A 15442-nucleotide genomic window follows, 5' to 3' on the forward strand; every position below is an offset into this window, starting at 1 on the left:
GCCCACAGGAAACCCTGTTGCAGGATTTCTAATTTCCCCCTTAAGCTGATCACTTTTTTAGGAGTTCCCGGGCATTCTGTAGTCCAAAGTCCTGGCCACCAGGTTACCATCTTTTTTTTTTTTTTTTTTCTTACCAATTTGCCATCCCCGCCCCTTCCAGAAGCCCTTTTGGGAAGAACTGACTCTCGTGACTGCCCTATTCCATACAGTTCCCGGCGCCCCCCCGCCCCCCCGTCTCGAAACGGCTTCCCCGCTCCAGCCCAGGAGCCGGGGGTCCCCAGACCACTTGAGAGGAAATTCACAGCCCTCGCCCGCTGGCTCGGGGTCCCGGGTGGTGAGGGCGCTGGGCTTCCCGGGGTCCCCCGAGCGCTGCTCGCGACCCGCCGGAGGTGTCCAGGGGGCGGGGAGCGCGGGTGGGTGGGACCGGGCCGGTGGGGGAGGGGCGGGGAGGAGGAGGAGTGTGTGCGAGCGTGTGTGGCTGGGGGAAGCCATTGCCTGTTTAATAGTTGCTGTTGCTGCACTTCCGCTTCTCTCCCAGCGAGAGAGAGACACGAGTGGCCAGGCCCAGCCGCAGCCGCAGCAGCAGCCGCCGCGGCGGCACGGAGCAGCCAGACACAAAGAGAGGTACGGGGATCCCCCCCGCCGCCAGCCGCCCCCCGGCCGCGCCGCCGGGCCTTGGGGACACTCCTCGCCGCCGGGTACGGGGCCGGAGGGTCGGAGAGGGGCCGGGCCCGCCCGCGGGGGATGGGCAGGGAACCCCGGGCCGCATGGGGTGCGGGGGCAGCCCGCGTCGGGGGCGGGGGGGCGCCGAGGCTCGAACTGTCAGCGCTGCCCCGGGAGCCCCCCGCTGGCCGCCGAGGGGGCCGGGAGCGGGGGAGGGGAGGCAGGGGAGCCCCGTTTTCCCCCGGGGCGGGGGCCCGCGGGGATTAACCCCTCCGGGGCTGACGGGCTCATTGTTATTCCTCTGCCGAGGAGGCCGAGTCCCCCCCCCACCGGGGGTGCCGATCGGGCGTGTGCTCGGGACCCCCGCCCCGGCCGCGCAGCCCCGAGCCGGACGGCCGAGGGGCGGGCGGCGCGGAGGGGCGTCGGGGCGCGGCGGGGGCTTCGGGCCTCGCCGCCTCGGCCCCCCCGCTGGCCTCTCCCTTCCCCCACCCGGGCACCCGCTCCCCGTCTCCGTCCCCCCACCCCCTTTCGGCTTCCTCTCGGCCCTCCTCTCTTCCCGACCTCGCCAAACTCCGCTCCCGGCCCCCCGGTCCCCCGCGACCCCCGGAAAGCCGCCGAAAAAACAGCCCGAGGCCGGTCGGCCGGTCGCCGGGACCTTCCCTGCCCGCTCCGGCCGGGCGCCCCGCGCCCCCGCCCGGCCGGCTGCTCCCCTCCCTGCCTCGAGGGGAGCCCCGGGGGGCGAGGGAGGGGCTGCTCGCTACGCCCCCGACCGTTTTCCCACCGCGTCCCCCAGTTGGGGCCAGAGATAAACAAGCAACGTCCGATTTGCAAAAGCCGTGATGGGCCTGAAGACTTTGGAAAGCGAGTGGAGGGCGGTGGGCGGCCGGGTGCACCCCGGGCCAAAGCCCTCCTGACAGCGCCCGAGTTCCTTCTGTACACTGGCTGCATGGTTTTTGTGTTTCTGTTTTGTTTCCCTCCCCCTGCAGGGGCTGTTTGCGGGGTGGGGTGGGGGGTTCGCTATGTCGGATGACGATTCGAGGGCCAGCACCAGCTCCTCCTCATCATCGTCCTCCAACCAGCAAACCGAGAAAGAAACAAACACCCCCAAGAAGAAGGAGAGTAAAGTCAGCATGAGCAAAAACTCCAAACTCCTCTCCACCAGCGCCAAGAGGTACCGTACCCCACCCCCCAACGCCAGCAGGCTTCCTATTTCCCGAATGGACTGCCTCTTGCTGCATTTGGTCTGCCTCCAAGGAGGGTAGCTTAAACGCTCCCCACGGGTTATGTGTTTTTAAAAAGGAAAAAGAGGGCCTTGGAAGCCCTAATGGTTTTTCTCTGTTGCTTCTTCTGTTTTCTCTTTTAATCATGGTCCACATGCAGCTATTGTGGCTTGCCTTTCCCATATCTTGCTGCAGTTTGTAAGAATCCTTGTTAGTATTATTAGCGACCCCCAAGTCTGATTTCAGATGACTTGTCCTATTATAATCACTAATCTGTGACCCTCCGCAAGGCTGGCATCCCACTTTATTACTAATACCTGCCCGGACAGCTCTAGCACAGCGAATTCTATTACCATTTTACTTCCTTCTCACCTGTTGCACATATGATCTGTTTCACAAATTGCATGAGGAATAACTAACTCACATTAGCAGAGTAAAACATGTAATAGGTGGAGATAGATGTTTTCAGATGGAATTTAAAGAGATGTTTCTGCTTTAGAGAGTTGAGGCAAGTGGATGAATCAATAAACGATGTAAAATGGTTATTTAGGCTATTTGGGGGATTCTTTGTTGTTCTCTTTCAGAACTTCAGTTTGCCAAATTTCAGGGGAACTCACATTTTTTTCATGCTATTTTCTCTTAGGCTGTACAGTTGTTTTTTGGTTTTTGTTTTCAAGCTGAAGTCAAGCAGTGGCTCTTTTTCTTTCCTCTCTTCCTCTTACGTCTCTGGAAGAAGCTACCTTTTACCTTAATCTTTTTTCAGTAGCAGTATCCTCTGATCCCATGACGCTTAAAGTAATCTCTAGCAGATTCCTGGGAACCCTCATACCTTTTCATAAATCCTTCTGCTGTCAGGTGTACAGTCATTAAACTTTAAAGTGGCAAACCAGAAAGATAGTAAGGAATCCAAATGGTAGGTTAGAGAGAGATATCTGTCTTAAAGAATGTAAAATAAAATGGAACATGAGGCTTTAGATCTCTCCACTGAGTAGTGAGCCAAAACTCTCAGAGTTTGAAAGTTTGTCCTGTCATTCTCCCTGACTTGAAATTTGGAAAGTTGGTAAAGTGCTTTGGTGACCTGACCATAGGAGGTTGAAGGAATGACTTCAGCTTATTGCAAACAGCGTAGAGGTGTAGAGTTAAGTGGCAAGATGTCTTGGCAAGATTGTTCTCATTTTCAGAGGGTTAGTTTGATTGCGTCTCAGCTTCCCAGGAGTCCTGACTGGCTCTCCTTGATTAGCCCTGTGCTGGTTCTCCCCCAGAATTTTGGTTTCTACCCTGCCCACTTTGGATGGGGCTTTCCTTAGTCACCGCCCCCCCCATCCCAGCTTCTGGGCTCCCCGTCCAAGCTGGGGCAGCTTTTGGCCTGACCTAAAGGTAGAATATGTGCTTTAGGTCATTAGTATTTTCATATTTTGCTGCATATCCCTGGTGTACATGAATATATTTGGGGATTAAAGGCACAGGCATCAAATATAAAATAGTCTACTTTGTGTCAGCAAATTACAGAGGGGATTTTTTTCATTAGACACAGTTTGTCCATATATGCTAAGGAGGTTAAAAACTCATTTGGAAATGCTTGAGAAAGAGATGGTAGGTGTAAAACAAATGAAAGGTGGGAAGCTACCAATGGTACTTTTATATATAAAGTTAACATCAGCTTTAGCTCCCTGGGAATCTTGCTGAGAGAGTGGCTGTTAGTGCAAAGCAGAGCTATGGTTAATGGTAAAGGTAAAGAAGTGGAGAGGGACAGTGTATCCAGGAAAGAATAAGGGGAAAAGTCATGGTAGTGGGACCCTATAGATGCTGCTCTGGGAAATGGGTTGATTTGGAAGGTGGGTGTTGCCCATAGAATTGCAAAAGGCACATACACCAGGAGATAGAATGAAAGAGAAACCTGAATTGGCAGACGGAAGGTTACTTAACTGCATGTTGGAAACGGCATGTTGGTTTTGAGTCCACGCGTAAAGGAAAAGCCCCCATCAAGGGTGGTGTGGACAAGAATGACTCTGGAATGTATGTGTGGGTTACTCTTACGAATCTTTTACCAGTACTCTAGAAACGGTGCGGGTGTTGGTTGTAGAGATGAAGTGGACAAAGCTGTCTGGCATTATACTTTTTAGGTATTAAAGAAGCAGCTACCTTTTCAGTGAATGTTTTATAGGGAGAGGTTGGGTTGACAAGGAGAAGTGAAGTCAATGTGTGTTTTTATAAAAGTTGTGCTCAGGGGGAGGTTATTTTGGCCCGTGTACATAGGTCTTAACATATACAGTTATTCTAGTAGATCAGGAAGCCAGGGTTCCAAACTTTTAGTCTGACATGCAATAATGAGTCAAACAGCAGGGATGCCAAGGTCTCCGAACTGAAATGATAATTGATAGCAATAGAATTGAGCAGGACACAGCTAAGTAGGTATCAGAGATAGTAGTGAGCAAAGCCCTTTCTAAAGTTCACCAGAATTTGTAGGGGACAGGAAATGTCCTTCAATAGGAAAGTTGAAAGAACTTCCCTAATCAGCACCCCAATCAGAATTAAATTTCTCTTTACTTATAAATGGAAAGAACAGTGTCTTCTGAAACCTATATTCCTCATTGCATCTAGCCAGCCTGTCTTTCTATCTTCAGAAAACCTCTGGGAAGAGAAAAGCATCCATTGCGATTTTATGTATGTATGTATGTGTGTGTGTGTGTGAGTTTTTTACTACTGTGCTGCCTCGGTGAGATTTTTAAGTTGTAACGTAGCCCTTTAGGGCTTTATATGATAGGAGCAGGAAAGGTTATAAAAATAGAAGGCTCCATTTAGAAGGTGGAGGAGGCTTAAAGTCCTCAAACTTTGTCGTAGGAATTGATGCTCGAAGCGCCTAGGTAAGCTGAAGACAAAGGCCATGGCTCGGTGTGAACTGCCGGGTGGCGTCGGCCTAGGGGTGGGGGATGGGCTCTTTGTAGCGTCGCGGGCCGTTGCGGAGTTGGGAAACTGGGTGGGGGTCCCGGGTTCTGAGCCGGTGTGGGGTGCAGGCCCAAGAGAAGTGAGAGGGTGTCCGGGCTAGAGCAGGGCCGGGCAGGTGAGCCGAGAGGGCGGCCGGTGCACCTGTGCGGGCCGCGGGCCGGGGTGTCCGGGAGGTAGGCGGCGGGCGAGCTGTGGGGTTCCCAACCTGGCCCGAGGCTTCGTCCGCGGCCGGCGTGCGCGCTGGCAGGGGGGCGGGGTCGCCGGCGGGGGCGGGGCGGCCCACCGGGGTCCGCCGTGCGGCTCGCGCCGCCCCCAGCCCGACGGCGGCGGCTGGTCAGCCAGCGCCCGCGGGCCTCGCCGGGAGCGGCCATGTTGGCTTCGTCCCCGGGGACGCGGGCGGCCTGGGGGGGCGCTCTGGGGGGGAAGGGGGAAGCACCCGAGGTGCCGGACGGCCTGGGGGGGGCGCTCTGCGGTGGGGGAGCACCCGAGGTGCCCGTGCCCGGTTGCCGGGGGGGGGCGCTCTGTGGGGTGGGAGCACCCGAGGTGCCCGGCGGCCCGGGATGGAGGGCGCTCTGTGGGGGGGAGGGAACCTGAGGTGCTGGGTGGGGGGGCGACCGCGGGCTCCGGGGTGGTGGTGGGGACGTGCTCTCTCGCCCCCCCCCCCCACATTGTGATACAATTCCGGAAACTAGCTGCGAGTGAGGAGCTTCAAAACGATTTCCTAAGTGGAAATTGGTGAGAAATAGCCCTGCCGTAGTGCGTGAGGCGGGATTCGAACCCAGGGCGGGGGAGGGCCGGTTCTTTCCTCGCGGGGTGCAGGTCCTGTTCCCCGGCAGCTCGGTCCGCGGCGGCGGGGTGGGGGGGGGTTGTCTGCCCTGCGGGGCGGCCGCCCACCCCTGATTCTCTCTCCCCCCTTCGCTTCCTGTCTCCAGGATTCAGAAGGAGCTGGCGGACATCACTTTAGACCCTCCACCCAACTGCAGGTGAGCTCCTTTTACATTTTTTTCCTTTTTTTCTGTTTAAACTTTTAGGTTTTTTTTCTCGTCATTATAAACTTTTGCTTCTGTTGTTTGGTTAATGCTTGTTTGGGTGCTGACATAAAGTTAACAGCTGAAATTGAATAACCTGAATATAACGTTTTGATGAGTGTCTGACCATGCAGTCTCATGTCGAAGAGAAGTGGTGGATTTATTTGGAGTGGACCCTTGTACGTATGTGTAAAGTGAATTCAAAGATGTATGATCGCCTGGTCAGGGATCTTTGATAGGTCATCAAGGATGATGTAAAACCTTTTAGATGCTTAGGTACATTTTAGTTTAGAAAATTGCTTTGCTGTCTTAATCTGTTATTCATGCTCTCTACTAAGCTGATAGAGCATAGAGTTAAATCAAGCACTGGATCCTCAAACTTCTATAAATTTTGTTGGACTTTGGGCAGACCTATTCAGGACATAATTTGTGGCTTTGATAAAAAGGTTTTGCCTTAAATTATTGTATAGATTTAAACTCTTCCATGGGGATATTTTTCCTAGAAATTGCTTTATTTAGACTGTATACATAATGTGTGTTTCAGTTTCAAAACAATTTGATACCAGCTTTTGAAGGATTTGGTGATGATTTTATTTAGAATAGCCATTTGGTCACTGTTGAGTCAAGGTGGAAGACTTGATGATTTTACTAAATCAGCAGTGAAGTGAGGAGGGACTTAAATTACAACAGAGCCATTTGAGAGAGATTAATTGTTCCATTCTATTACTCCCATAGTTTAAAAATTAAGTATAACAGTTAATCTCATTCTCAGTTCTCAGGATTGTTATTGGAATGGGATGTGAGGTTTCAGAAGTGTCCTAAACTTGTAGAGGTAGAGGAAGAATTTGTTACCCACAAGAAAATATTCAGTGGCTTTACACAGAATTTAAAGGGAGCCTGTGGAAATATTCAGGAATATTGAAAAGCGAAATGAAATATTTTGCTTATGAACACTGAACTTTCTAAACTATGGTTAATGGAGTAAATGGAAGCTTTAATACTGCCATTTTGGTAACATGTTCTTAATGTTGGTCAGATGTGGGATGTTCTTTAGTAAAATTTTGTCCCTGTTTTGTAAGGAAAGTAAGTCATTTTCAGTTTGAAATGCTCTTAAACTATAGTTTGTAACCAGTTAATCGTTCTGGAGGATTTCTCTTATGGCTGTTAAGAATCTTTTCAGACTGTTGTCCTGAACAGTGGAGAAATGGGTCAGGCTTAGGGCTGGGGTGGTTTCGTTTTTCATTTTAGTGGCATCGTTGTTCTGATGGAGGCCTGGAGCTTCCCTTGGTTGGTTGTGTTGAATCCATGGGCTTTCCCCGTGGTAGATCTGTGCTGTGTACTTATTGCCCCTGTCTGGTATGACGTCTCTTCCATGTGTCTCTTGTGAGTTCAGACAGCTTTAGCTGGTCAAGTTATCAAGTTTTTAAAGCATGGTTTCAAAACTTATAACATGTATCAAGGCATAAATGGCTTTCTTATAAGTGCAATGAAATTTAAAATTGTGAGCAATTTGAAGGTTTTCATGGAATTAATCACTTTAAAAAAATCAGATAAGTATACTTTTATTTCATACCATTTTAGCTGAGTTCCCATGTGAGAGATATGTGCTGCTGAACATGTAGAACTTCTTATCCTTGGAAAACCCTCCTAATTACCCCTTCAAGGTGAAACCTCTGACCATCACCTGTGGGTCAGGCGAAGCACCAAACTGGATGGATATTGGGGGGGGGGGAGGAGACAAACTTCGACATACTTAAAACATTTTGAAAAAATATCTCTTGATTTCAGAGAGAACACCAGGCATTTTTATTTTGCGAGAGAAGCGTGTGTTATGTAGACTTTTAAAAGTAAAAACTGCTTTATTTTCTGAAGACGTTCTTCAGTAGGGCTGTTTAAGTAATATGAACTGCAGTTTCTACTTTTGGTTGGCTTACTAGCGTTACTGACAGAATGTTATGTAGTAACCCCGATATTCAGCTAACTTAGGTGAGTTTGGTTTTATGTTTTGTATTGGTACCTTATAGGATGGAGTTATTTACTGTTTTAATGTACATTGTTTCAGATGGAAATGGATAATTTGCAGATACTTTTTGAAATTAGCTTCCAATTAAAATGTGAATTAAGTGATCTGTTGAATGTGTGCATTTTTTTGTACTTAATGTTATTCTACATGAAAGCTTGGTTCTTATGAAGTTGTAATTTCACCAATTGTAAATTATATTTTGAATGAGTTAAATAATTAGCTTTCAATTAACGTGTTTTATACCCTGAGCTTTTGTAGAACTGCCTTTCTTCAGTCAGTATTCAGTGTGTGGTTTTAAATTTAAACACATTACTTTATTAAAATACAGCAGTGGACATATAGGAACCTCTCAGTAAACCATTGGTTGTTGCAAATCAATGGGAGAGTGCCTTCTGAAGGTGTACTGGATGTGTTCAGTAATTTTAGCACTTGGCAAAAATATTTGAATTCGAAGTTATTGAACTTCAAAACTTGTGTGAAATGCAATTTCTAAAAAAGTTATAATGTGTGAGCACATCAAGTTAAATCCTCAGTGTTTTATATTATGTCGAGTAGATTTTTTTAGAACAAAATGTGGAATATATTCAATTACGAGGTCAGAAATATTTTAAGTGAATTTTAAAAGTTGCTGTATATTGCCATTTAAGTCACATTCCTTGGTATCTCTGGACTGTTTGGTTATATTTATATGTACAGATGTAATAGTCTCTCAACTCATGTACCATGCTTTTGGTTGTTAGGCTTTTTTCCCTGCATTTTGACTCTTAATCATTTAGGGAAAAAATGCTGTCTTAATTACTGTAATGATTTCCTACAGCATTGGATTGTAAAATTATGCCTTTTAGATAGCTGGTGAACTCTGGGCCACTACAGTCGGTTTTGTAGCTATTATTTATAGCCTGGGGCTCACGCTTTGCTTAATTGACTAGTTATAGCTATGTAACTAACCTGTAGCCATAAATGTCTGTAGGCAGTATGTCTGCATATAATAAATGACACATTTTGCCCAAGTCCTTTAAACTTCAGATTTCACTTAATAGATATATTGGAATTATGAGTAAATGCTCACTTAGTGCCTCGAAACCTAAAAATTAAGATTGGGAGGGGGTTCTGTTTAGGACAAAGTGTCTTCAAGAAGTCATTAAACATTTCAAGCATGGTGGAGGATAATAAAAGTAAGATTTCCTTTTATATTACTTTATTACATTTTGACCATTATTTTTCTGTTTCCTAAATATATAAACCTAACTAAGTCAATGCTTTTTATTTTGGGGGGAGAACTAGAATGTAATCAGATATAGTTGGTTTTAAAGTTTTACAGCTAAATCGCCCATTTTTAAAGATGATGTAAAGGCTCACATGAAGAGCATTAAAAAAAAATGTCAAGTAGTTGTCTAAGAAGCTTTTTCTCAACCATCTTTTCCTCATTTATTAAAAGGGCTGAATACCTGGCTGGCCTACCTCATAGCATTGTAAAGTTCAAATGAGATTAGAGTTTTCTGACTGTGTTAGATGGTGACATTGTTGGAACTGCCCATTTAGCTCTTTTTAATAGCTCATCTTTTTTCCTAACATTGCCTTTTATTGCTTGTATTTTAAATACAATTTTAGGCCATTACACAATTATGATATAAGAATGTGTGTTTTTGAAATGCAGAAGTTGTGGAGTAAAAAGTGGAAGGATCCCCCTCATGACCTCTTCTGATCCTGCCCCTTGCACAGAGATGCTCCAAGTTAGCACAGATTGTTTCTGTGAATTTACATTGTCGTATTTTGTGGTTTTATAAAATCTCCTGGCATTGTTGGTAATAATCATGAGATGTCAGTTTAGAAATCCCAGGCTGCTAACCTTGGAGTGAAAAGAGATGATCCTTTTCTCACAACAGTAAAGGCTTATACATCTCGTCCAAGTTTAGCATGTTTTGTATACTTGTTTGGGTTTAAGAATTGGGTTCAGCAGAAGTCATCCTGTACAAAACCCTGTATCATCTTACCTGCTAAAAAATGTCCTTCCTTTTATGTATCTTTCATTCATCTGCTAATGCCTTAAGGATATCAGTGTGACTTCCAGCATCTGAATGATGTTCAGTATCATCATAATTGTCATTTGGAGAGTTACTACTACAGTGTGCTTCCCTGTGTGTGCAAAAGGTAGTGTGGAAAAATAGTGAGAACTGGGAGACTGGCGTGGCAACAGATCAAAGTGGCACCCAGAGCAGGGTCAGGTTCCTGAAATTAGATCATCACCTGGGGCCCGAGTGGGTAGGGAGGAAGGAAATCTGTCTAAAACTGAATTGTTTCCTAAGTGAGTAGGAGCTCTTGTGGCTGTTGTGCTTTACCGAATGACCACGTGTGTGGATTGTAAAACTGTACTGCTGCTGTTTCTCATAAAGTGAAAAAGAATTACCGTAGGGGGACTTCCTTGGCGGTCCAGTGGTTCGGACTCCGTGCTTCCACTGCAGGGGACTGGGTTCCATCCCTGGTCGGGGAACTAAGGTCCCGCGTGCCGAGAGGCGCGGCCAAAAAAAAAAAATTACTGTATGACCCGGCATTCTACTCCTAGGTGTAGTCCCAAAAGGATTGAAAACAGGGACTCAAACAAATATTGAGTCAGTGTTCCTAGCTTCTCATAGTAGCCAAAAAGTGGAAACAACCAAGTGTCCGTCGACAGATGAGTGGATAAACAAAATGTGGTCTATACACATGATGCAACATTATTCAGCCATTAAAAAGAATGATTTTTTTTTTTTTTTTTTGGCCGCACAGCATGGCAGGCAGGATCTTGGTTCCCTGACCAGGTATTGGACCCACACCTCCTGCAGTGGAAGCGCGGAGTCTTAACCACGGGACCACCAGGGGAAGTCCCACGGAATGAAGTTCTGATACATGCTATACCGTGAATGAACTTGAAAATACTACACTGGGGAAAATAAGCTAGACAAAAGGACAAATATTGTATGACTCCACTTACATGAAATACCTAGAATAGGCAAATTCATAGTGACAGAAAGATGAGAGGTTTCCGGGGGAGGGGGAGGGGAGAATGGGTAGTTATTTCTTAATGGGGACAGGGTTTCTGTTTGGGGTGATGAAAATTTTGCAAACAGATAGTGGTGATCGTTGCACAACGTTGTCAGTGTGATTAATGGCACTGAATTGTACACTCTCCAATGGTTAAAAATGGCAAATGTTATATACTTTACCACTCCAAAAAAGTAAAAAAAAAAAAAGACTATACTGCTGTTAAAATGTTATCGGTATTTTGAGGGAAAATTGCTTATAGTTTAGGAGGCAACACTTCAGTTTTTTGGGATTCATGTACAGGATGCTAACGTTAGGTTCCTGTCACAGACCATGAGTGCCTGTCACGTGTGAAAAGTCACTGCCTTCAAGGAGTTCATTGTCTAGTAAGCATGGTGAGAAATGCCCGTACAGATTTGGGATCGTACTTGGAAACGCGAAAGTTACTTGTAAAGTATTAGTAAATGCAGATAACATATTTTAAAGGTTCAGAGGAGTGACATATTACTCTGACCCGGGTGCGGGGGGGTGTGTCTGGAGCAGGGGAGGAGATGAGAAGTGGGTGGGAAGAGTGAGGGACACCTGTGGGGGGAGTCCAGCGCAAGCAAAGGCATCGCAGAGGAAAGGCACGAGGGTGCTGCTGGGCGGCAGGGAATCAACCTGCAGCCAAGGACGGGAAAGAGCGGGGGAACCAACGGATAAAACGTGCGTCCTCAGTGTCACCGGGGGGCCTTCAACGTGTTTTACTGATACCGGAGAACAGCTGACACCCTTTTGAGCTGGAAGTGTAACCCAGTTAGAGCTGAGCATCTGGACAGAGACAGAGCAAGGGCTGCGTGGAGCTGCTGCTGCATTAGTCCAGGTGGGAGGCCAGGTGGGCCTGGGTTGGGGACTGGTGGTGGCCAGCAAAGTGGAGAGGGGAGAGAGATGGACAGCAGTAGAATCAGAGAACTTGGCCGCTGATTTACATGTGGAGGACTTGAAAGGAGTCAGGGGTCTTTGGGTGTCGGGGAAGGTGGTGGCGCCAGTAGCAGCCGTAGACAAGGTGTAATAATGTGCTTTGTTGGCCACGCACAATGCTTAGCATGTTGCTGCTGCGCAGTAGGCGCTCGGAAAATACTTGCGTTTCGATTATACGTTTGAGCTTATTACGAATCCGTCATTGAACTCGCAGATCTACCTAGCCTACTTTTAGACTAGACAAATTAAATAGATTATAAACTCCCTAAAAGGCATGAGCCATGATTTCTGTCTTTGATTCTGATCCTACCTGTTTTTTCCCCCAACTTTTTAAATTTGAAAAATTCCAAACCACAGAAGAGTTGAAAGAATACGTCAGGGAACAGCAGCCTTCACCCTGATACGTCAGCCGCGCCCGTTTCACCGTATTTGCTTTGCCTCGGTCCCATCTCCATATATTTACTTTTGCGGAACCATTTGAAAGTGAGGCACAGGCATCGTGACACTCGTGTGTTTAGGTTTCCATGCGTTGAATCTGAGGTGGGCTGGCTGGGGGCTGAGGCTGGAACCGGCCTTGAGGGTCTACATTAGATTTGAAAGTGGGTGATAAAGTACATACACCCTGTCACCCAGGGAAGAGGAGAATTGAGACTTGTGCTCTGAAGGATGCCGCAGACGAGGGATGGGAAAGCAGAGAGGACCTGGAGAAAAAAGACGCAAGGTAGGAGGAGAGCTGCGAGCCCTAGGGGAGGTTAAGGTTAAAGTTATGCTTTGCAGAGTGAGAGGAAAAAAGTGAAAAGGCGAGAGAGGGAGATGCAGTGTTTTTTGAACACGATTGTAGAGAAGGTAGTAGAATATAGAATTGAGGCTGTAAGTGGAGAGCGTGTATTTTGGAAGGCCGGTGGCCTGAACTTGATGATGGAGGGACGGTTTCTAGAGGACTGGAAGCCTTCGTGGTCCTTGACTAACAGTCCAGCTACTTGAAAACCAACATCTGTCCCCAGTGTTCTTTGGTTTGTTCTTTCCCGGGAGACTTCAAGTTCCTTGAGAGCAGGGGTTATGTCTTCGCATCCCGACATTGTCTGAGAGAGTGGATAAACAATAATACATATTTGTTAAATTAAAATACAAACACAAAAACCTAATTTGGGTCTGATGATTTAATGGAACGTCCTCATTACCCTCTTCAGAAAATAATGGCAAGAGCTGGGGAAATTGCTGTTGCATTTTACTGCTGTCCGTCGCTGGCAGTCTTTCCAAGTTGGCACCCAAGCGCTTTTGGCAATTTTCACCTTCCCGGAATCACAGAGGAGCTCTGGACTGCAGTGTGATACAAAAGATGGTGCTGTGGGCTAGATTGGGAAGATGTATACAGAAAATGCCAGTACCTCTGATTTGCATGCTTTGACTTCTTAGGATTATTGTTTGCCAACAAATGAGTATGGGTTTAGGAGTGCTAAGTAAATTGGGCTTTCCGGAGACGTTCCTCACATCCCAGGGCTGTTCCAGAGTGGGTTATGTCGGAGATGCTGGCATCGCCTGAGACATCTGACACATTCCCCATCATCAGTGGAGTGAGACAGGGCTTCATAATGGGCCCATTCTTATCCAGCCTCTTTTTTTTTTTTTTTAATCCAGCCTCTCTTATGCAGTCATGCTCTAACGTGAAACAAAGGGCCTAGTAACTGGTGTCAGAATACGCTTCTAATCCTCTGGGAAACTTCCTACTCTAAAGGCTAAGAGGCTCATCAGAGCTCCTTGCTGGAGAACTGTAATCCAGGAACTGCTGTGTGCTAATGGTTCCTTTCTTGAAACATACATGCGAGTGACAGTGAATTGCTTGTAGAGTCCATGCCACACTGCATAGATGACAGACTTGTAGGCCAGAGTGATGTCTCACTCAGTCAGGAAAGTCCTACAGAGCCAACAGTTTTCATATGTCAGACATAACTGAAAGCTATCACTGGGTTTTGCTACTTGAAGCAGCATACTGTTCCCTAATACTTGAATTAACAAAGTAGTCAAAAACTGACCTCTGTCTGCTTTCTGAAGAACCTGAACATGAGAAAGTGAACCAGAACGTGACCAGGCCAGAATAGAGAGACTGTGTTATCCAGCTCTTACATAGCATCAGCATTGCATTTGTTGCAGGTGTCACCTCTCATTGTCTATAGTGACCTGTGTCAGTACTAAGTTTTAAATAGTAATAGTCAATGAGAGGTCCCAGTAGGGTCGACCACCGTTGAAATGATGACCGTTATGTGTAAGACCAGGAAATTGGGTGTTTGTATCTATTTAACTTGATAGATGGAAAATTGATGTGGGATGGACCCAAAATAAGTTCTATAGAAGAAGACATTGAAACACATTTTCAAATAGCAATAGATGGAGCAGCTTGGAATGACTCAAAGAAAAATTTTAGAGAGGGTACAGCTCAAGGAGTCAGAATTGTAGTCAGGAAGCAGTGCTGTGGAAGAGTGACAGCAGTGTGAGTGAATGAGATCGGATTCATTTCCAACGCAGGCAGACCTTTCATTGCGCTTCACGGATACCACGGCTTTTACAGATTGAAGATTGTGACAACCTTGCGTTGTCAAGTGATGATCAGCATTTTTTAGCAATTAAGTATTGTTTAGGGTGTTTACGTGGCTTTTTTAGACACGATGCTGTTACACACTTAGACTACATTGTAGTGTAAACGTAACTTATGTATGCTCTGGGAAGCCAGACAGCGTGTGTGACTCTCTGTGTTGCGATAATTGCTTTATGGCAGTGGTCTGGATCTGAACCCGCAGTATCTCCAAGGCGTGTCTTCTGTGTGCTAGGCTCTGTGGGTGACTCCACAGACCTGGCCTCTGGCTTGTGCATCTTGAGTTTTAGTAGGCAGTACAGACATTAACAAAGTTAGAGGATTAGTAAGTACAGGTTGTATTGACTCGTAGGAGAGAAATTAACAGTGCGGTGGTAGAGAAAAATCGCGGAGGGGGTTACTTAGAGAAGGCTTAGAAAGACATTTAGGCAAAGACCTGAAAGATGAGAAGAAAGGAGATGTCCTTGTGAAAATCAGAACACATCCTTGGGAAGAGCAGCCCAGAGGGAAGCACACACACAGGCTGTGGGCTGCGGGAATCACATGATGCGGGAACAGTGGGAAGCCATTCAAGGTTTGGAAGCAGGGAAGTGACATTATTTAAGTAACGATTTAAAAGTCTTTCCCCACCCTCCTTGCTATGTGGGAAATAGCTGGGAGGAAGGCACGAGTTGGATAAAAGGTGACCAGGAAGGAAGGTGTGGCTTTATTCCAGGCAGCTGGTAGTTGGGACTTGGGTAGTGGCAGTGGAGGTGGGCTTAGAACCCCTGGACCTGTTGATGGGTTGCATTTGGCAGGTGAGAGAGGACTGAGAATGGCTCCAGGTTTCTGTGGTTTTAGAAACTAGGTAGATGATGGTGATGTTTTACTGGAATAAAGCGTGTGTGTGTGTGTGTGTGTGTGTGTGTGTGTGTTGGGATGAAGCAGGAAAGGAAAATGAGGTTTTTATGGATGTGTTAGGTTTGAGATAGATGCCAGTGACACATCCAAA

At 46.8% G+C, this 15442-nt stretch overlaps 1 protein-coding gene across 2 annotated transcripts in view; it reads left to right on the plus strand.

Moving 5' to 3' along the window:
* Nucleotides 1–462: 462 nt before the first annotated feature.
* Nucleotides 463–15442, plus strand: part of UBE2E1 (ubiquitin conjugating enzyme E2 E1) — a 76298-nt gene continuing 61318 nt past the window's right edge. Inside the window, exons 1-3 of one of the 2 annotated variants that reach the window (XM_060298647.2) lie at nucleotides 463–698; nucleotides 1650–1834; nucleotides 5762–5812. In XM_060298647.2, the coding sequence (XP_060154630.1) occupies nucleotides 1683–1834; nucleotides 5762–5812 (203 nt within the window). In that variant the 5' untranslated portion in view covers nucleotides 463–698; nucleotides 1650–1682. The remainder of the gene's footprint in view (nucleotides 699–1649; nucleotides 1835–5761; nucleotides 5813–15442) is intronic. The other variant, XM_030876326.3, reaches the window with a different exon arrangement.

The sequence above is a fragment of the Globicephala melas genome, chromosome 4, assembly GCF_963455315.2.
Source record: "Globicephala melas chromosome 4, mGloMel1.2, whole genome shotgun sequence".
NCBI lineage: Eukaryota > Metazoa > Chordata > Mammalia > Artiodactyla > Delphinidae > Globicephala > Globicephala melas.